Source organism: Perissodus microlepis, chromosome 23 (assembly GCF_051167445.1).
Source record: "Perissodus microlepis isolate ML-2025 ecotype Zambia chromosome 23, ASM5116744v1, whole genome shotgun sequence".
Taxonomy (NCBI): domain Eukaryota; kingdom Metazoa; phylum Chordata; class Actinopteri; order Cichliformes; family Cichlidae; genus Perissodus; species Perissodus microlepis.
The window spans coordinates 33,355,416-33,375,998 of NC_140482.1; the positions used below are offsets into that span (position 1 = coordinate 33,355,416).

At 44.3% G+C, this 20,583-nt stretch overlaps 1 protein-coding gene and 1 long non-coding RNA gene across 3 annotated transcripts; one reads left to right on the plus strand and one right to left on the minus strand.

The window, feature by feature from the left end:
* The first annotated feature begins 897 nt into the window (after nucleotides 1–897).
* tmem259 (transmembrane protein 259) lies at nucleotides 898–14,774 on the plus strand. 2 transcript variants are annotated; one of them, XM_084921797.1, is made up of 12 exons: nucleotides 898–1,427; nucleotides 5,515–5,849; nucleotides 7,746–8,054; nucleotides 9,301–9,475; nucleotides 9,645–9,755; nucleotides 9,837–9,959; nucleotides 10,095–10,195; nucleotides 10,288–10,345; nucleotides 10,425–10,508; nucleotides 12,073–12,205; nucleotides 12,375–12,474; nucleotides 12,552–14,774. In XM_084921797.1, exons 2-12 carry the CDS (start codon nucleotides 5,634–5,636, stop codon nucleotides 13,206–13,208), a joined length of 2,067 nt encoding a protein of 688 aa, XP_084777923.1. In that variant the 5' UTR covers nucleotides 898–1,427; nucleotides 5,515–5,633; the 3' UTR covers nucleotides 13,209–14,774. The 2 variants fall into 2 exon arrangements, with proteins under 2 accessions (XP_084777923.1, XP_084777926.1); XM_084921800.1 differs by having other exon boundaries at nucleotides 902–1,427; nucleotides 9,301–9,421.
* Nucleotides 14,775–14,802: 28 nt separating this feature from the next.
* Nucleotides 14,803–17,026, minus strand: LOC146361868 (uncharacterized). Its single transcript, XR_014799449.1, has 4 exons — nucleotides 16,553–17,026; nucleotides 16,219–16,326; nucleotides 15,769–15,975; nucleotides 14,803–15,455 (listed from the first exon to the last, which is right to left on the minus strand). It is a non-coding gene; the product is annotated as an uncharacterized LOC146361868 (long non-coding RNA).
* Between the last annotated feature and the right edge of the window lie 3,557 nt (nucleotides 17,027–20,583).

The window sequence follows — 20,583 nt, forward strand, 5'->3', positions numbered from 1 at the left end:
TAACTTTACGGATTTGTTGTTAGCGCTACTTTGTTGTACTTTGTCTGAAGGTGTGCTAAATTTCTTATTTATAGTTTTTGTCTGACCTGTCAGGGACTATAGATGAAAAGTAGCTTTGGCTAAATCTGGTATATTTGCATTGATATATGTTCATTAATACACACTGTCCCTTTTAAATCAATAAATGTAAAACAATTCAAACACTAAGAAAATCTGTTGGAGCTGTCAATAGAAATGATTGTGAGCGGAGTATTTTCCCCACACAGATCCTAGGGTTCCCCCACCTGCTCAATCAGCTAAAGTATGAAGTATGAAGATGTTTTATTGTTCTGCTTGATGGAGCGACCTCCATCTTGATGGGCAGAGTTCACCTTGTCAAAGTAGGTGGGAACAACCCAACACCTTCAGTTAATGAACGGTTAAATCTGATTAGATTGTAATATGTGTGAACCAGTCGATCAGTTAGCTTCCAGTGACAGCAATGGAGACACCTGTTAAGTAATGATGATGTGTGACATCAGCTTCGTCACGTCTTCATCTCGTCCCAGTGAAACATTCACATATAGAAACGTGTGACAGGAGCTGAAGCTGTGTAATGTTTAAGTGTGAGGTAATTAGTCAGCTCAGCAAATATGAGCAACACAAACTGTGTCTGTGCAGTTTGCCACACATCAGGTCTGAGAGTCCAGCTGCTGTATTTACACATACTCAGGGTCTCTGCGAGGACGAGAAGCTCCCATGTGCTGTTCAGAGGTCTTAATCAGACATTAGATCTGTTATATGAAGAACACGCCGTACAGGCAGCTCAGTGCTGGTTAGTCTACAGTGATTGGCTGATGCAGAACAGCTGTTTAGTGTGACGTCTCAGATCCACAGAGAACAGCAGGTCAGCTGATCACAGCCTCACATCATTTAACTTACTTCTGTGATTCTTCCCCCACCTTCTCATCCGAGGCTCCTCCATCAGCTCAATCCCAGTTTTTGGACTCTGTAACCAGTGACATATCAGCTGTTCACCGTTAATAAACGTGCAGAAGCTTCCGACCAGCACGAGGCGCCTGCCAGGCAGCGCTCAGGGATATAAGAACCTTCAGCCGTGGTTCACTACTTCCGGTATTAGGACGTGTATTTCCGGTCTCAGTGACGCGCTGACAGTAGTCAGACTCTTAGCCTCTGTTAGCTTGTGTTAGCCGCCGTTTAGCCACAGTTTCCGGGTTCTGAGCTCACCTCGTGCTCCGGTTCCGTGTACCCGAACCCTCCGTCCTTTCACCTGTCGGCTGGGATCGAGACGGCTCCCGGTTCTGTCCGATCCGGCTGCCTCCGGACTCCGCCTTTAGCCGCAGAGCTAACCCTGCTGCTAGCGCTGCTAACGGCTAACTGTGGCGTTCGTGGGTAAGCGAGAGAAACAACGACGAGGCCGCGCACAGGTGAGTCAGCGTCACCTGCCGCTGGTGAGGGTGTCTATGGATTACACACGCGGGGTGGCGGGGCGGGGGACATCTGCTTGAAGCAGCCACCACACACCTGAGCCTGCCAATCAGGATCAGCTGATCAGAATACACACACACACACACACCACATTTCCGGGCTGACGATCAGCTGATCACATCACCTGTCCTGAGGTGCATCAAGTGGTGCAGTGAGAAACTTTATTTATTTTTGTTAAACTTTATTCAGACAGGAAGTTTGTGAGGATCAGACTGAGCTCAGAGGCTCCTCCCACTCTCACAGGTAGCTGCATGTTCTTCAATGTCCAGGAGTCCCCTGCAATCCTGAGCTGGTCACCTGGCGAACGATCATGTCACAGCCTGAGACCCTCAGTCTTGTTATGGTGGCCCTATGGTCCCAATCCTGCTGTTTTCATGGCAAAAAGTCACTAAACGCCACTTCCTGTTTCACCTGAGACCTCACAGACTGTAAATAAAGATGTAGAGCTGCATGCTCTCTGATGTCCAGGAGGGGGCGGCTGCTGAGGTTCCCGCACTAAGAACAGCCTCTCACACCTGTCATTGAGAGTGGCCTCAGGTGTGTTGCTCACAGGTGAGATTAATGGAGACATTAGTCAGCTGACCCGATGCTGATGGACCACATGTCTCAGATGTTCTTCCTGAGGTCATCAGTATTTACATGTACTGGTGGGGGGGGGATAAGCTGGTCTGTGGTGTCTTACCTGGAGATCGTCAGGCTGCAGCTGGAGGATGCAGAAGATCCTGATGATCTCAGTCTGTGGTTTTTGCAGACCTCCTGACCTGCTGCCACAGCTTATCCATCATCATCATCATCATCATCAGTCTGAGCTTACCTGAGCTCCAGGAGTTTCCTTCATGAAGGAATTTAAAAGTGTTCCCTCAGAAAACATCTAAACCTCTAAAAACAGCCCCCTTTACCCGTGAAATCACAGTAGTAAGAAATACTGGTCGGACTCAGTGTGAAGCTCAGATTTTGGATGCTGGGAGGGGAGAAGATGAAATGAAGAAGCGATCCTGACGTGCACACTCAGGTGCAGTTCTGCTACTTCCTGTTTCCTACTTACCTGTCACTGCTTGTGTTTTTAGGATGGGCTGATTTACTATTGCTGTTACTAGGGATGAACATTTATAAGAATTTAGCAATACTGATTCCATTATTGATATCACTTATTGATTTGATTCCTTATTGGCTGTGCTTTGAGAGTCTCCACCATATCAAAGACATTAGTCATGCACATTAACTGCACACTGTGGGTCACATGTTTGTCCATGTTGACTGTCCATGATCCTCTCTTTGTTATGATCAGTGCTGGAGTCATTACTCAAGAAAAGTAATCTATTACTCATATTACACAGAATACTTTCCTTAAAAGCTATGTAATGTGTGACTTAATTACTCTCTGGAGAAGGTCATTCATTACATTACTCGTTACCAGTGATGGGAATAAAGGCGTTACAAGTAACGGCGTTACTTTTTTTTTCAGTAACGAGTAATCTAACTAATTACTATTCCTATCGTTACAACGCCGTTACCGTTACTAACAAGAAAATGCGGTGCGGTCGCGTTACTATTTTTCAACAAACAGACGGTTGAAGCTGTCTTCATCTTACCGCACCTTATATCAGTTGCACGGAAGTAGCTGTAAGTAATCTGGTTGCTACAGCTTTAAGCAGCTGTGCGCGCTCCCGCAGGCGGCAATCACTTTCTGCCCGACTTTCACTTTTTGGCATAACACCTGAACCTAAGGGGGCAAAACAATCGCATGAGTGCTGCTGTTTGGCTGAGGAAGAATAAAGTAGTTGTGGTAAGCCAATCACACGACCACTTTAAGATGACAAAGCAACAAGGTGATATATACCAGTTTTTAAATTGTGTTGATAGGCCACGTAAAACCAGAGTGATGATAAACAATATATACGCGGTGTTTTTTCCTCAATAGTTTTGTCATGTTTGCTGTCTAAGGACAGCACTAGCAAGCACTCTCTGCTTGTAGAAAAAAACCCAAACAAACCAAAAAACAGCCCGTTCGTTTTGGTGGAAAAATGCACCATGTCAACCAATCAAAAAATTAAATGGCAACATGACATTTGGTTGTTTAGGAAGAGGGGGAAGTTTTAGGAGTGACGGCGAGAGAGAGAGAAAGAGAGAGAGAGACAGAAAAAGAGAGAGTTAATGTGTTGTCTTGTGTAGTTAGTGTGTAGTGTTGTGGATAGTTTTGTGTTGTGCGTCAGAACAATGAGATGACTGCTGTCTCCAGGTAGAAACAGGAGTGATACACCTGCTGTCATACCTGCAGGTATCAGGCTGTGATGTTCTCCTTTATAGTGGACAGAAATTCTTTTTTTGGAGTGGTACAAATAATTTGTGTAGCATCTTATTGAATGCAGAACAGCTCATTGTTCTGTAAATAGTTTGAAATGGTTACTAAAAAGGGTAAAAGGTAAATGGATGCAAATAACTTTGTTTGCAAAACTTGTGCATATGATTTTAAAATTGACAATTTATATTTGCATTTAATGTTATGAAATATGATTCATTAAACATGTTTGTGGTTGTTACAGTAAAAAAATATAACTTTTTCTACTTGGATTTTATGTTTTTCGTCTTTTTTTTTTAAATTTTTTTAATTTTTTTAAATTTTTTTTTAGGTCAATTGTGTTAATACAGTATGTCAAAATGAAAACATAACTGTAAATTCAGACACATGAGGTTGTGCTGAAAAGAATGATACCAAGCAAGGCAAAGTAAATGGTTTTTAAAGGTGAAATATAGGGGAAACATCAAAAGCAGTCACAAATGGCCAATTATACCCTGGACTCCAGAGGGGTTAAACATGTAACGCAATAGTTACTTTTCAAGTAATTAATTACTTTTAGAATCTTGTAACTCAGTTACGAACTCAGTTACTTTTTTGAAGAAGTAACTAGTAACTATAATTACTTTTTCACAGTAACTTGCCCAACACTGCTCGTTACGTTACTTTCATGTTACTCCTTAAAATGACCTGAAACACAATGTCTCATAATTACGATTACGACTGAGCTGCTATTTTCCTCTGACACAAGAACTGAAATCAGCTGATCGTAGTGTGAGTACAAGAATCCGTAAGCAGAATCGATAGGTCCTGGAATTCTAAGGAATTGGACAACTGGGAACTGGTCCTTTTACAAGAACCTTTACAATTCTCATCCCTTGCGGTCATTAAATTGAGCCTGTCTGTTTCCTGCCTCACTCCCACTTTAATGTCATCTGCTAGCTTAATGATAACAGTTAAGATGGGGGAAGAGCTAATCCTAACACTGTGTCGCAGGCAGGTAAATGTTTAATAAAATAGGAGCTTCTCTGAATTCATGAAATTCCTCCTAAAGATGGACTGACAGTCTCTGAGGTGCTTCTCCAGGTTTACTACTGTCCACCTGCTGCTAGTGATGGGAGGAGCTGTGTCAGCTCGAGAAGGTGAGGCTGACGCTGCTGCTATTGATGCAGAGGAAAGTAATCGATAGTTTTTGGTATCAGTTCTCTTTGCTAGACTTGCTCGGTACAGACTCTGCACTGCTGAGAAAAAATAAAGTACTGCCGTGGGGAGGTGGGGGTTAAGTTCTTCAGCTCAGTCTTTCTCTGTACTACAATCAGCCACTCTGCTGACATCGCACTCAACACTAACTGTGATTGGTCAGATGCTGACACCTCTGATGGCTTTTGGTGTCAAGCAGGTTCAGCTCCTAAAGCACAGAGATTAGACCATCAGTGTCGGTTTCTCTGATCTGATTTAAAAAAAAAAAAAATACCTGCAGGTTATTGATCTCATGTCATCTGATTGGATGAAAGGTTGGATCGATTGTTGGTGATGACTGAGATGACTATCTAAACAAGCCATGTTAATCAATATTTGTGTTTAGTGTAAAGTTATTGATCGGAATAAAGGTGACTGATTGTTTGCAGCTCTGAGCTGAGAACCTAAATCCTTTAATGATCTGTTTTCAGAGGTGGTTGAGGCTCTGCCCCCTGACTGCAGTCATCAGTGAGTTCATCTGTGTGTTCCAGGTGCAGCACTCAGGTCTTGACCTTCGCTCTGAGGACGCAGTAGCAGCCATGTTGACCTAGAGTCGTCATTGGCGGTGGTGAGTTCTGAGCACGAGCAGAAACGACGGGCAATCGCAGCCATGTCGGAGAACCAGGCGAACAACAACAATGTCCCGCTTAACAACAACAACAACATGGGACCCAACCGCCTCCGCAATCCCAACCTGAACCAGAACCCCCTCATCAACGTCCGCGACCGCCTCTTCCATGCGCTCTTCTTCAAGATGGCCGTCACCTACGCACGCCTATTCCCTCCGTCCTTCAGGAGGGTCTTTGAGTTCTTCGTTCTGCTCAAGGTGGGGCACAGCTCACCTGTCAGCAGGATGTAATCACATTACTGATCAGTCAGACTGTTTCTGAATAGTGATCTCAGGAACACGTCACAGTATTGGTAATGGTCAGGTGTTTCAGGTGATCACAGATGTTTCAGGTGACTCCTCTCCACAAATAAGACTCCTCTCCACAAATAATTCAGTTAAACTTTATTTACATGCTTTTATTCTACAACGTAAAGTCTGCAATACAGAAGAGGAAACCTAGACGATCAGATGACCCACATCTGAGCAGCACGTGGTATAACAGCACAGTGGAGAGGAAGAACCTGTTAGAAGGAAGTTCTATCTACAACAGAGCCAGGCTCAGCAAGGGCAGTGGGTTGGGGGTGGCAGGAAGTGGAGAAGAAACCCTTAGAGTATTATGGGAAGTCTCCCAGCAGCCTGTTCCTTTAGTAGCGTGAATGAGGTAGGGGACAGGGTCCTGATACAAGCTGGTTCCTCTGTGGAGCCAGCGGTGTCCTTGCAGAGCGTTGTCCCAGACATTTGAGCATGCTCAGTGGGCAGGTTTATGTTGCGAATGATGTAGGTGAAGCTGTGGGGAGCCAGCAGAATTGCTTTACACAGAGACCAGAAACAATTGCTAACCCACAGAGGAAGGGTCTTTGGTGACTCTGCAGACAGGTGCCAGATGTTTACTTTCTTTGATCAGAGGACATTTATTGATTTTGATCTGTACATTTTATTGTTTTTATTAGGGGTGCAACAATACTCGTATCGATATTGAACCGTTCGATACAGTGCTTTCCGTTCGGTATGCATATGTATCGAACAATACAAAATTTTTTATTTATTTTATCAACTCTTCTTCTGACGATGCTGTCTGTTTTGAGCGCTCAGTGGATCTCTGTTCGACTACTCCGCCTAGGCTGCACTGTCAAGTGCAGATCCACTGAGCTCGGCGCAAGCTAGCAAGACAGAAGCTAAGCTCGTTGCAACATGGCAACTGCCTCAACGCTACCCGAAATTGAACCTCCCCCACCCTCATTCAGATCTGGCGTTTGGAACTATCTTGGTTTTCATGTGAAGCATGACCCTGATGGTAAGCACGTCATGGACAAAAGTAAAACAGTATGTCGGATGTGCCACGCAATGCTCAATTGGTGGGAACTAGTGCGTTAGCGCAGTTAGCTTGTTAACGTGTTGGCCGTCCAGCCCCACGAACGGGGCGATCCGCGGTAACTCGTTAACGGAGATTTGCCGCGTTATGGCGTTAATGTCATTTTAACGAGATTAACGCTGACAGCACTAGTGGGAACACAACGAATATGACTGCACATTTACTCCGACAGCATCCTAGTGCAAAGACAAGTGGAAGCAGACAAAAACAACAAGCACGCATGTTACAAACTTTACCCGAGTCATTTAGACAGCCGTTAGCACATAATTCTCCTCATGGGGACCTGATATGTTTAATATGCTGCTGAGAATATAGCCCAGAAGAAGCGTATAGTATAGCTTTTATTTTGGAAAGAGCCATTTCTCTGTAATAAACTCTCTTTTCCAAAGATGAGTGATTTCTCGATCAGATAGATTTTTTTTTATTTTATTATTTTGTTGTTTCAGCAACATTAAATTTAAAAACTGTACTTTTGAGTTAAAATATATATTTATAATTTTAATAAATGACAAATTAAAAAGGCATGAACGTTTTTTTTGTATCGAAAAAAAAAAAATCGAACCCTGACACCAAAGTATCGAACCGAATCGTGAATTTTGTGTATCGTTGCACCCCTAGTTTTTTATTTTATTGGTGACGTATTTTATAAACTCTGGTTGCTATGAGAGACTCACTGATGCAGAAATGAGATTACGGTGACACAACCAGCGCTCGCTGACATCTCTCTAACCCGTCCTCAGGCACTCTTCGTCCTCTTCATCCTTGCCTACATCCACATTGCCTTCTCTCGCTCACCCATCAACTGTCTAGAGGTGGTAAGGGAGCGCTGGCCCCGTGACGGCATCCTGCGGGTTGAGATCCAAAGAAACACGAGCCGGGCACCCATCTTCCTTCAGCACTACGACTCGGCGAGCCTCCATGATGAGCTGGATGCCGAGGAGGAAGGAGGGGGGCTGGCGATGGGCGGGCTCAGCCTTGCGATGCTGCCCGACGAAGAAGTGGAAGAGGAGGAGATGACTGTGGAGATGTTTGACAACAGCTCAGTGCAGGTGATCTCTTTCACTCTCTCTCACTCTCTCTCACATGCACACACGTTGAACTTTGATAACGTTCTTCTGTAATAGTTGGATTTTTTAGACGTGTTAGATGTTGTTATTTGTTGTACTCTGTTTATTCTTTTTTGTATTTGAACTTTAAAATCTGTAATGAAAATATATATATAAATATAATATATATATAAATTTATAAAACGAATAAAAGCCCTAAAATTAACCTTAAATACTCTGGGTTTTTTTCAAATTTTACTTAAATTTAGAAGAAAATTAACAGAAATGATGTCTTTGCCATCACTGGTGTTGGTGATTCTAGTGTTAAACCACAGCATCAGACAGCCAGCTCACCTGCACAGGTGTAAACAAGCTTGGCTTGGAGCAGGTGAGCTGAAAGGAAGTGACAGACCTTAACAGAGCGCTTCCTCTTTAGCATCAGAATTCTGAATCACGTTCACATCCTAGTCCTGCAGAGCTGCAGCGAGTTCTAAATCCTCTGCTTATGTCACTTCTTGTTTTCCCTGTGAGTCAGAAGTGTTTAGTGTGTGTGTGTGTGTCTTCATAAAGTTTGAGAGTCACACAGATTTTGGGTTTCCAATAGAAACGGAAAGTAGTAATAAGAGGATGGCGGTAAAACACTTGTTGGCAGGTGTGCCCTCTGGTGCTGTGTGAGCTCAGAGTAGTTCTGTGTATCTGGGGACTTAACTACCCTGAACACCTGACTCAGGTGAACTTTAAACTGCTATTGGCTACACCAGGCCTTGTGCACATGGGCCCCGAGTCGGGATCTTGCACTGATCCCGATCACTTGAAGAAACGCGCATTTCTGACTGTGCCAACATAGAGCTGCTTGGCAGGTGTTTGCAGACACGTCGGCATCATACAATCGTACTACAACCTCCAAATGACTCTTTCGTCCTGTCTTCCTCCCATCACCGTGTTCTGTTGGAGGTCAGCAATCAAAGGGATGTTTTTGGTGGAACAAAATGTGTAAGGAAACGTGTATTCACCAACCAGTTTGCAACTACTTGCAAACTGGTTGGTGAATACACGTTTCCTTAGCAACAACAGGGTACCGGGAGCCTTTCGTATGGAACCCACAGTTGGGGGTCGTGATGGTTTTAGCATTGCTCAGTGTCCCTCAAGCCAGAGTAATGTGATGACCGCCAGTATTCATATTACTCTCTGGATACTCTCAGATTAAAAGCAGAAATGACCCTCAAAACCTTCTGCTGTCCTGCCGCAGTTTGAGTTGGACATCGAGCCCCGCCTGAAGCCATCTCTGGTTGGTGCAGGAGGAGGAGGAGCTTCAGGAGGAGGAGGAGCCAACGACAGCCAGGACGTCTCGTTCAGCCAGACCACTAAAGGTATGCAGCCGCTGCAGGACTCAGTGTCTGAGCTGGAGATGATGACCCGAGCAGGTAAACCGTTCTCCACCCCACCCCTGCCACCTCACCTCCTCTAACTCCGCCTCCTTATTCAGTCCAGAAACACCTGCTGAGCTGTTTAATGTTTCACAATTTAAGATTGTATGTATTTATTTTTGTGTTTTTCTGATGTGGTTGTTTACTTTGTTGTTCATTGTCGCAGTGTGGCCTCAGGAGGAGTACATCGTGGAGTACTCGCTGGAGTATGGCTTCCTGCGCCTCTCTCAGAGCACCAGACAGAGGCTCAACATCCCTGTCATGGTCGTCACACTTGGTCAGACTCTGAGCCGCCGTGTCACCTGACCTCAGCGTTGGCCAACTTGCACTCCCTAACCGCGTCTGTGTCTGTTCGCAGATCCGATGAAGGACGAGTGTTTCGGAGATGGCTTCAGTCGTTTCCTGCTCGATGAGTTTTTGGGCTACGATGACATCCTGATGTCGAGCGTGAAGGCGCTCGCTGAGAATGAGGAGAACAAAGGTGGGGTGGGCGCTGTAAATGGAGGGTGGGGCAGGGCACTTTGGTGTGACGCTACATTCACTGATTGGCTTCAGAGAGCAGGTGTTTACTTCCAGTCATGTGACACATCTCAGGTGTTTGTGTGGTTCTCTGCAGGATTCCTGAGGAACGTGGTCTCCGGTGAGCATTACCGCTTTGTCAGCATGTGGATGGCCAGGACCTCCTACCTGGCCGCCTTTGTCATTATGGTCATATTTGTAAGTACAAATACAGTAAATGACCCACACTGATCGTTCGGGTTCGTTCAGTCGCACGATGTCACGACTGAGTCTCGCGTTCTCCGTTTCAGACTCTGTCGGTGTCCATGCTGCTCAGATACTCTCACCACCAGATCTTCGTCTTCATTGGTCAGTTCCTCATACCATTCAGTGTTGACCTTTGACCCCGAGCCTCAGGTCTATTCTGACTCTCTCTCACCCCCTACAGTTGACCTCCTGCAGATGTTGGAGATGAACATGACCATTGCCTTCCCAGCAGCCCCTCTGCTCACTGTCATCCTGGCCCTCGTAGGTGAGTCCAGATCCCATTCTGTTTGAGGACGCTTCTGAACCTCTGTCACCTGGGTCCTGACGCGTGGCCGAGTTCTTTCCGTTATCTGGCTTCCCTTACCCTAACACTGGCAGCCCACGTGCCCCTTCACATCAAAGGGAGGCAGCATCTGACAAATCATAGAGGGGTATTTCATAGCTCATATGACTCCTCTACCAAAGAAAAGTGTTCCCCCTGCTCCAGAGATGTTATCAAAGGGTTATAAAAATCTTTAAAGATTATAAAAATATATCAGTAAAATGCAACACTGTTGTGAAAATGATGTGATAAATTCCTCAGAAACATCTTAGGTTAATCTGGACACAAGCATTTTAATTCCAGTCAGTAGTTTTATGGCTGAGTAAATACTTTTAGTTTACTTTTCACAGAATGCTCTGTCATATCAGGGAGTGAGCTTCTGGAATAGTCTTCCACTGTCAGTGAGGGAAAGTACAAGTCTACCCATCTTTAAGAGTCAGTTAAAAGGGCGGCTGAGGGACACACAAACATGTGATCATGTTTAATAATCATGCTTTATATTGGACGTGAAAAAGAGTTATTGTGTTACAAAAAGGGAAACAACTATTAGTGTAATGGGTCAGTGCAATGTCAGGGCATGTGCAATACTGGGGTTTGTGCAATATAATTGATGTGTTTCCGTTATTGTTATCTATATTGTCCTCTGTGTCCACTCTTCTTGTCATTGTTGGTTCTAGTATAATGTGATCACTGTTTTTGTCCTTGTCACATGACCTGTAAATAGTGTCTCTGTATGTTTTTACTAACTTGTGTTTAACACCAACCTGCCAGAGGGTCTGCAGATGGAAATTAGCCCAAGGCTATAATCTGGCATATTTACATTTGTTAAAATGTTCATTAATGTGTATTGCCCCTCTTTCTAAATGTTATAAAATAAATAAATAGAAAGCAGCGAGAGAATAAAAACTATGGTTTGATAGTAAAGATTAAAAATAACTGAATTTAAACAGGCTCAGCGCTACATAGAAATCTGATCTAAGGTGAGCAGGTACAGTGCAGGTTGGGGCCTGCATGTCTGCTGTGATGCTGTTTACAGTCAGTCCAAAACGCTGCAGCTAGCTTGCTCACTTTACAAAAGTGAGAGGTCACATGACTCCAGTGTTAGTAGCCTTACACCGGAGTCGTGTGACTGCATTTTTTTTTTTAAATTTTTTTAAAGCTTTTATTGAGCTTGTTTGTGTAGCTGCGCCTGTCAATCACAGATTGCTCAGGCCTGATTGTCAGTCGCCTGATCTCAGAGCAGCTCGTGACTCTGCTGTACCGACACTCTGTAGTGACCTCCAGGTGACCTGATGCTTTGTTTTTTGTTTTTTTTGTTGTTGTTGTTTTTTGGGATCCTGTTTGTTCAGTTTCAATAAAGATTAAAGTCAAAGCGCTGAAGGTTCCTGGCAATAAAAACAAGCGTCAAATTAAAAAATGTTTGTAAACAGACTGGATGGACGTTAGCCTTGGTTGGGGGGTGCGGCTTACATTTAAAGCTGACCTGTGATGTCACTTTCTGTCTCAGGCATGGAGGCCATCATGTCAGAGTTCTTCAATGACACAACAACGGCATTCTACATTATCCTCATCGTGTGGTTGGCAGATCAGTACGACGCCATCTGCTGCCACACAAACACCAGCAAACGCCACTGGCTCAGGTGAGGTCACTTTCTGTGTGTGAGGTCATTGTTACAGAATTAAGTTGAAGGGGTTCCTGGTCATTTGCTCAATAACCAGATCGATCGGGCTTTGGCCATTTTTATTGTGAAAGTCTCTTGTCAGCCTGCAGACCTTCAAGACTGATCATGTGATCTGTTCTCCCTGCAGGTTCTTCTACCTTTACCATTTCGCCTTCTACGCCTACCACTACCGCTTCAATGGCCAGTACAGCAGCCTCGCCCTCGTCACTTCCTGGCTCTTCATCCAGGTAAGTGTCGTCATCCTCATGCCTGTGCTAAGCCCCTCCCCTCAGACAGTAAATCTAACATTTTTGTCCTCTCGCAGCACTCCATGATCTATTTCTTCCATCACTACGAGCTTCCGGCCATCCTGCAGCAGATCCGGATCCAGGAGATGCTCCTGCAGAACCAGCAGGCTGGTCAGAACCAGACGGCTCTGCAGGATAACCTCAACAACAACATTGGCACTGCCGCCGCTGGAACGGGACCCGCCAATGCCCCCCAACCAGGGCCGACCAGTGGAGCTGAGCCAGGGCCTCAGACAGATTCCCTTCCGTCCCCTGTGGAAGGTGGAGCCTCAGGAAGCGGGGAGGTGAGGGCGGAGCTGAACTGGGTCGCTCACACAGCTGCCATCCTCACTGAAGCCCTGACGTCGTCAGTGGATGCGGGAGCCAGCAGCGGTCAGGGGCCAGCTGAGATCAATGTGGTGGCCGAGTTCTGGATGGGAGGGGGAGCAGTAGGAGGGAGGTCCTTAGGTGGGAGCGGAGCCTTTGGAGGTCAAGATCCAAACTCTATTTCTGTAGAATTTAAACCTGCACCAGCTCCTCCAATCACAGAGCAGCATGAGGCGGGGCCCTCAGAGGATGTGGGGCCCTCACAGGCAGAGGGAGCCTTGGAGGAGGCAGGGCCCTCAGAAGAGTGCCCCTCCCACACAGACTGTCCCCCCTCACAGAGCGCAGACTGCCGGCAGCAGCCGTCCTGAGGCTACTGACATCGCCTCACCTGTGAGACAGCTGATCAGCTCATTGATCGAATGAACAGGTTTTATTTGATTTTTAAACTCATTGATTAGCTTGAGGGTGGCGTCTCCTTGCAGGTCACGTGAACAGAGGGCGGGGATGCGATAATTTATTCTGCTGTTTTTTTGGGTTTTTTTGTTGTTTTTTTGGGGGTGGAGTATGGATGGTTTTTCTTCAGATGGTGTCTGAGGTTGGAGGTCCATCACCATGGAAACCGAAAGCAACACCCTGAACAAATGAAGCTTGAAGCAGAAACTTTTTTTTAAACTTTTTTTTTTTTTCCCCCTCTAATCAATAAACCCGAGTGTCTCTTTCTCAAACATCGGCCTTTTCTTTGATTCTTCAAACAAAGCTGATCGATCAATTGGCTCATCAGAGCTCTGCTGTTACCGGAGGATTTTCAAAATAAAATGCATGGCGTTAACAGACGTTTTATTTATCTTGAAAACCCTTCTAACATGAACGTGTTGTTACGTGACGAGTTTATTCAGACTTCATGTAAAACCTGAATCTGTTTGTCCATAGAGGAAAAAGCTTCACAATATAAGCCCTGACAGCAGGAAGCTGCTGCCACATGGTACACACCAGGCCTGAGTGGTTTCACTTCATTGATCAAATAATTAACTGATTATCAATAATATTCAATAAAGAAAAATCAGGTTTCTGCTGCTGGCTGAAAGGATGAAGCCAAGCAGTTCTGGTGTGCCTGGGGGCGGAGCCAGTGAGCTACAGACAAGAAGTCTGATGCAACCTTTCAGTTATTGATCAGCTGATCAGTTATTGATTCTGACAGACTGAAGCACAAACTCAACTTAAGTTGCTTTTTTTTTTTTTTTTTTTTTGTCTCGTCTGCTTTTGTCTTGAGGGAAATAATTGAACAGGAAGTTTGGAGCACTGTGGCGCCAGACTGAACATTCAGGACTTCCTATTGGAATGGATGCCTTATCAGTAATCCTCAGACTGTCAGCAGCTGAGCAAGCTGATTGGTTGTGGAATATGACTGACTGTCACACTCACGCTCCGCCTCCTCCATCTGTTCATCTATCAAAATGGCGAATGATGTGGTGGGTCTGATGGCAGCGTGTTTGCTCTGACCGCTCCCCTCAGACATCTGCCAAACACATTTTTGGGGGAATGGGACACATGAGATGCTCTGAACCAATCAGGAAGCCTCATTTAAAAGCAGCATTTTGGTCAAAGTCCCTTCAATGGGACAGTGGCAAGTTTTTGAAAGTGAACACCTGTTTGCGTTCTTTGGATAAAGGATGGTCTACAAATCCGTAGGAGGGGAAAGGAACTGATCCCTCCCATCAGGTGAACTTCATCAATTATTGATTGGATATCAGAAACAATTGATCTCTGAGTGTCTGTTTTTGTTGCTGTGAAGTAGACGGAGCCTGAGCGTGACTCTGGCTGGGGGGGTGGGGTTCTTCTTTGTGCCTCTCTGCTGAGGACTGTAGCCTCATTATTGATCATCAAAATGTATTTACCTGTCAGACCAGTAAAACCAGTAAAAGCAGTGGTCGCCACCCATTGTGTGAATGCCTCCCTTCTTTCACACCATCCACACACAGGGATTTTATTCTGAAATGACATACACCAGCAGCAGGAAGTGAAACTTCTCATTACCTGTGAAACCTTTCAAGAAAAAAAGTCATTATACATGGTTACTTTCAAAATAAAAGCCAACTTGCCAAGGTGCTGAATTGTTTTTGTCCAACAGGAAACTGGCCGAGCTGAGTGTCATGTTTCACCTTGACCACCTAGTGTTATTTTTGACAGCAGCTCAGTTTCAGGTGGTTTCCTGTTTTGATGGCATCTGGTTGCAGCTTTGGTGGTTTTAATTGGACCAGAAACCCTGCAGGAAGTTACCAAGAGAAAAAACTGAGACATGCTTTTGGTTCTCTAGGTTTTTCAACAGCAGCTGAAACAGTTTAAGTGGCTTTATTTGATCAGACACGATAAAGTGACTTCATAAAGTGCAGGTCGAATACATCATTGTTGCTTACTAAAATAAAGGGCCGTGCATTCGGCATTTGTTCTGCCTCCGAGCTGGGCTGTTTTTTTTGCGGTTGAAGCTAAACTTGATCTTCGGTTCAGTTCTTGAATTAGTGAATGGACTTTAATCTGAAGACGGGCTCCTCTTTAACGCTGTGAGTGCCACTCAGGATAGATGTTCTCAGGATTACTTCACAGGTGTTTCCTCACATCTGTATGTCAATAACATCTGCAGGTTAAAATGCCTTCTTGAAATAAAAGATTTTTTCTTAAAGCAAATGACCTGTTGTCTCCTCACACACAATTTGATACCTCTGCGTTTAATTTTTTTTTTTCTATGTGTTGACATTACAGAAAAAAACCTCATGAATTTATGGTGAAGAAGATGAGCGGCTTCCAAACCATAACAGCAGGTCTCACTGCAAACCCACTCCTGCCTGCTCTTTCTTCTTCACCTCTCTGTGGATGGTTGACCACCATCCTCTCACATTCACATTTTCACCTACCTCCCTTGCACACACATACTTTATTTTAATCAGTTTCCACTTCTTTTGGAGTGTTATGACATCTTTAAAAGGAAAAGGTTGTGAGGTTTGGAGGTGCATTCAATCTCAGGTGTTTAAATCCACACTTCTTGTCACATGTCAGGTCAGCAGAATCCCTTCAGCTGGTCTCTCTGATCCCGGACCAGCAGGTTTCAAATAGTGCCAGGGCACATGCGCACGCAGCGACCTGCAGTGAAACGTCAAACAGTCAAACGTTGCTCATTCTCAAAGCTGCCTAACTCAAAACATTTCCTCTTCTGACCCGTTCTCTGCTCTTAACCAGGCTTTAGCTGTCTTGGCAGAAAGACAGGATGAGGTTTAAATACCCCTAGAGTTGTTAAGCCAGATAAATGGGCTAAATGAAAGCCGTTTCAATGACTCTCATAACCAGCAATCGCCTTGGGCTTTTCCCAAAGCAATGTGCAATTACCTGCAAATGAGCCACTCCAAGACAGCCCTGTAGACCATCATCGCGATCGTTTGTTTCAACAAGGCGGTAATCCAGAGCAGAGTTCCGCCAGCAGTTCACCACAGCCCTCTATAGTTGTCAGAAATAAATTTAATAAGGTTGAAATTAGACAAATTTTGAATTTCCCGCCTCCAGACGATATACCCAATAATGCACAATATTATCAAGGCATAATGGGGAGTGCCTGTGAAATAACAAACAGGATTTTCTCCCATGAACGTATGACCGCATACTGTAGACAGCGTGGCTTGCAGCTGTCTTTCATGGCAAAAAAATTTTTCTGGCACAACTTCACCTGCTTCCAAGGTGCATGGAGAGGATGAAAGAATTCACAAAGCAGGAACTCCAGCATCACTTGAGGGAAGATGAACAACTTTAATAATTGACCAACGCGTTTTGGCTTGTGGCCTTCATCAGGGTCATAGTAAAATATTGTAAAAAATTGCTTAAATACAAGACAGGAAACAGAAAAAATTACAAATTAACCAGTCAAAACTTCATAGATAGGTCAGCTGACATATAATAGGTAGGTATTGGTTAATTGGCTAAGTCACGCCTGTCTTGTTTCTTTATGTTGTTGTGGGTTCTTAAGAATGACACCATTACTTGAAGAGAAGGTATTTTATCGAACTGTGGTTCACATGTAAACAAAGCTTCACCATCACAGTCTACTCCCAGGTAACTCCCTCTGCTCTCTAGCTCCCCCTACAGTCTAGGAGTATTAACAACATAAAACATGATACTAGGCAAATAAGGATTTGCTGTTATCATTACAACGCCCAAGTAAATACCGAACTAGATCATTACTGATGAGGAGGAGGGGGGGTAACATAACCCCCATATGTCTGAAAATAACACATGCATGAAATGCATAACAAGGAGTGCTATGAATATACACAGAAGAAAGAAAAGAAAATAAGAGAAGGAAAAAAAAAGACAGTCTTTAATGGTAAAGGCACGTTTGAATTTAGAAAACAAGATTACATCATAACATGGGAACACGTTTGTTAAAAGATCCTTATTTATGTCTCTAAAATTTAAAATCTAGACTTAAAATGTGAACTTAAAGTGAGATGTCTAGAACGCTACTCCATCTTTGGTTAAAAAAAAAGGGAAAAAAAAGATGTAGTTCATAAAAACTCATTGATAGAAAAGTCCTTTCATGGAAAGATAGTCGATCAGCATGCTTTTTCAAAAATGTTAGAATGCTTTTGGGGTAAAAGCATTCCGGTGGGAATCTGAACGAATCATAAAAACTGGCACCTCCATCTTCTTCTAATGAAATCGCCAGCCAGTGAGTTCCAGGTTTATTCCTTGGATCTGTATTTATGATCAGATATGCAGGCCGTTTAAACGAACGTTTGAGTAACATCAGTAACTCATCTGACGACCAAACGCTGTAGAATCTGTCACTGACTAGCAGCCTCATGATACTCTCCAACTGATGATTGTTCATGACTCAAGAAAAAACAGAAACCTATCAGCAATAATCAACCAAAACTTGTCTTTTTGAATTGATCTCGAGAATTGAATCGTAACAAGCATAAACGATCAGCGTTGTTGTGTGAGGCAGCGGGACTCTGAAGCGCATTTCAAGTCTCAAGTTGCCATTTATTATCAGTGATAACGCCTGGCTGTCATCTGAAGGACTCATATTGAACATGAACAGAGTATATCCTTCTTGAAATTCCTGTCTGTCAATGCACAAGGATAGATCTTTCAGGTTTCTCCCAGTAGCTGTGTACATGCCTATAACAAGATATCTGGGCAGTGAACCCAGAAACAGGTTCTCATGATGTGATATCTGAGAATTCTCGGGTATTGAAAAATGTTTTTACATTAATCCGTGAGATCAGATATAATGCATTGGCATGCATGAGAGCAGATACGTGACCTACGCGCACAGCAGGAGACACGGTCACTTTTCTTACAAACATGGAGGCACCTAGAATATTCAGACGGTAATTGGCATTTTGAGGCGCCATAAGGCTAAACGTGTTGCTGGATCTCCTGAGCTTAACCCTCAAATTCATATTATTGAGCAATAATCTTTCACAGAAAAAGATGCCAGAGTGCAAGGGGCCCATAACATGAAACTCTCGTGAACACTCGCTATAAACGGCTCTCCTGACTAATCCTCTGTTAGGGCCGTTATTAACAACATGAGAGTCATAGGCGCCAGCAGTACCTTTGTAAAAAAGACCTGCGCTAAATTGAGTTTTCAGACTTTCTTCTGAGTAATTTAAATATGTCTCGATTATGGCCCTATATGGGTGAGTTCAGCTGGCTTGAGAAATCAATCTGTCACCCAGAGTCACATCACATTGTGAGAAAATGGTATTTAAAGGGTAATTTATAATTCCAACATTAGCGTCTGCAGCAATATCACTGCCATCCAAAATTTTTTTGATGTAATGAAACCAAGAGATTTGAACGGGGTAAAACAAATAATGAGATTGATTCTTGCAATGCTTTTCCAAGAAAGTTTTATTTCATGTAATGAGTTTCCAAAACAATACATTTGAAGTAATGAAAACAATACATTTGATTGAGGTAAAACATTGATTTTGTAAAACTTTTCTAACATAATGTTTTATTTGATGCAAACAAAGCAAAACTTTAATTTAAGTCAAAAACATTGACAAAGTAACAGGAAAGAGAAGAAGAAAAAAAAAAAAAATACTGATTACTAGTCGAGCCACAAATTGTATTTTTCCTTGAGGACTTTGTGGATGATTGTTCTCGTAACCTCCATGACGCTGGCGTTGCTTTCTTGCAGAGTGCTCTCTGTGTCTGGTGCATCTCTGAGGTCGAAGAGATAGGCCTGAGCAACGCCTCTGACTTAAGCCAGAGGTGGTGCGAAGCCTGAATCTGTAATAAGGTGCTGGTGAAATGTCCATTCCAGAATCTTTTACAGAGTACATCATAGTACCGGGAAAAAGTTATATTTTTCTAATGGGAAAATACAAGAATGTCGTCTCTGCGAGGGGTGGGAGATCTCACATCCTTGACAGACATCTTGACGGTGTTTCTGGATTGGCGAATTAATTATGTAATTTACCGTTAGGTTAGTGAGTTCCAAAACAGCCGTGGGGAGCAGACTTGCTGCCTCGTCGTCGTCCACGGTTGAAGGCTGTCCACGGCTCTCTCCGGGCTGGGGAGCGTTCTCTTCGGGCTCTCGGAAAAGAGCTCGGAAGACAGGATCCCCCAAAGCCCAGAGCTCCTTGGGCTTAAGCGAGGCGCCGGACCCTGAAGAGTCGCTGGGGGTCTGGTCTGGGGATTGCCAGCCGAGAGTCGCGAGTTGTGGGTGGCCTGATGAGTTCCAGCCTTGAGGGGATAACGGCATCGGAGTCTCTGCAAGCATAGCGGCCAGATCTGGTGGTGGGGTGGTCGGAGGCGGTGTGGCCAGATGCACCGGAGGGCTTTCACCAGCTTTCAGCTGGTAAAAATAGAGCTCGCTCTCTCTGAGGCAGAAGGCGTAGCCCCAAAATCCGCCGGAGCTGAGACAGAATCTCTCTTCCAAGGGGTTAACGGGTGCTGGCTGAACCCTGCAAAGATGCATTCATGTGACTTGCACTGGCGTCGCAGAAGCTCTGTAGTTGGTTACAGGGGTCTGGGCGAGCAGGGTCAGGTTGGCAGGTCTGGCATCCATGTTGTGTAAGAAAAGAGAGAAAGTCTTTTTTTCTTTTTGGGAAAAAAGAGTTAAATATAAGCCTAAATGTTAGATTATTTATCCTGAATGAGAGCCAGCCAGCGAACCTATCGCAGAGAAGGTAAACCGGACCTGTAGCCGTTTGGCTATCCGGGGTGCCGCGGGACCCGCCCATTTGATGTGTGATTGGCAGCGAGCGAAATTAGGCACGCCTCGGAGGCGGGGTTGGTCTCGGGCGCAAAGTTTCGAAAATAGGCAAGAATCATTTGGGAGCTGAGACGGGGCGAGTAAGATGGACAATTTAGGCTGTGCGCTGGATGTGAGAAGAGGGGTCCTGTGTAGAAAAGACTAAGGTTTTTTCACAGGATTTCCCTGTTAACTTTTCTAAGGTTTGGGGGATAGAGGGGAGTCCCTACGGGGGTTAGGAGTGGAGTTCGGACGAAGACGGAGGGTTTTTCAGGAGTTTTTGCTGTTATCTTATCTAAGGTTTTGGGGATAGAGGGGAGACGCAGGTTTTTTGGGGGGGATCTTGAGAGTTTGTGACTCGGACTTTGATTCTAAATTTCCTAGTTCGCAAAATGCAAACGCAAATAAATTGAAATAAAGTTTTGCAAGGGGGCATGCAGCCTGTATGTCTCGCCTACAAGTTTAACTAAGCACATTAGTAAGGTTTA

Bases quoted from the DNA above. Each gene is read 5' to 3' on its own strand.
- tmem259 (XM_084921797.1), top strand. From the start codon at position 5,634: ATGTCGGAGAACCAGGCGAACAACAACAATGTCCCGCTTAACAACAAC. The intron at 9,756-9,836 runs GTCAGACTCTGA...GTCTGTTCGCAG, and splicing joins TGTCATGGTCGTCACACTTG to ATCCGATGAAGGACGAGTGT. The intron at 10,346-10,424 runs GTCAGTTCCTCA...CACCCCCTACAG, and splicing joins CCAGATCTTCGTCTTCATTG to TTGACCTCCTGCAGATGTTG.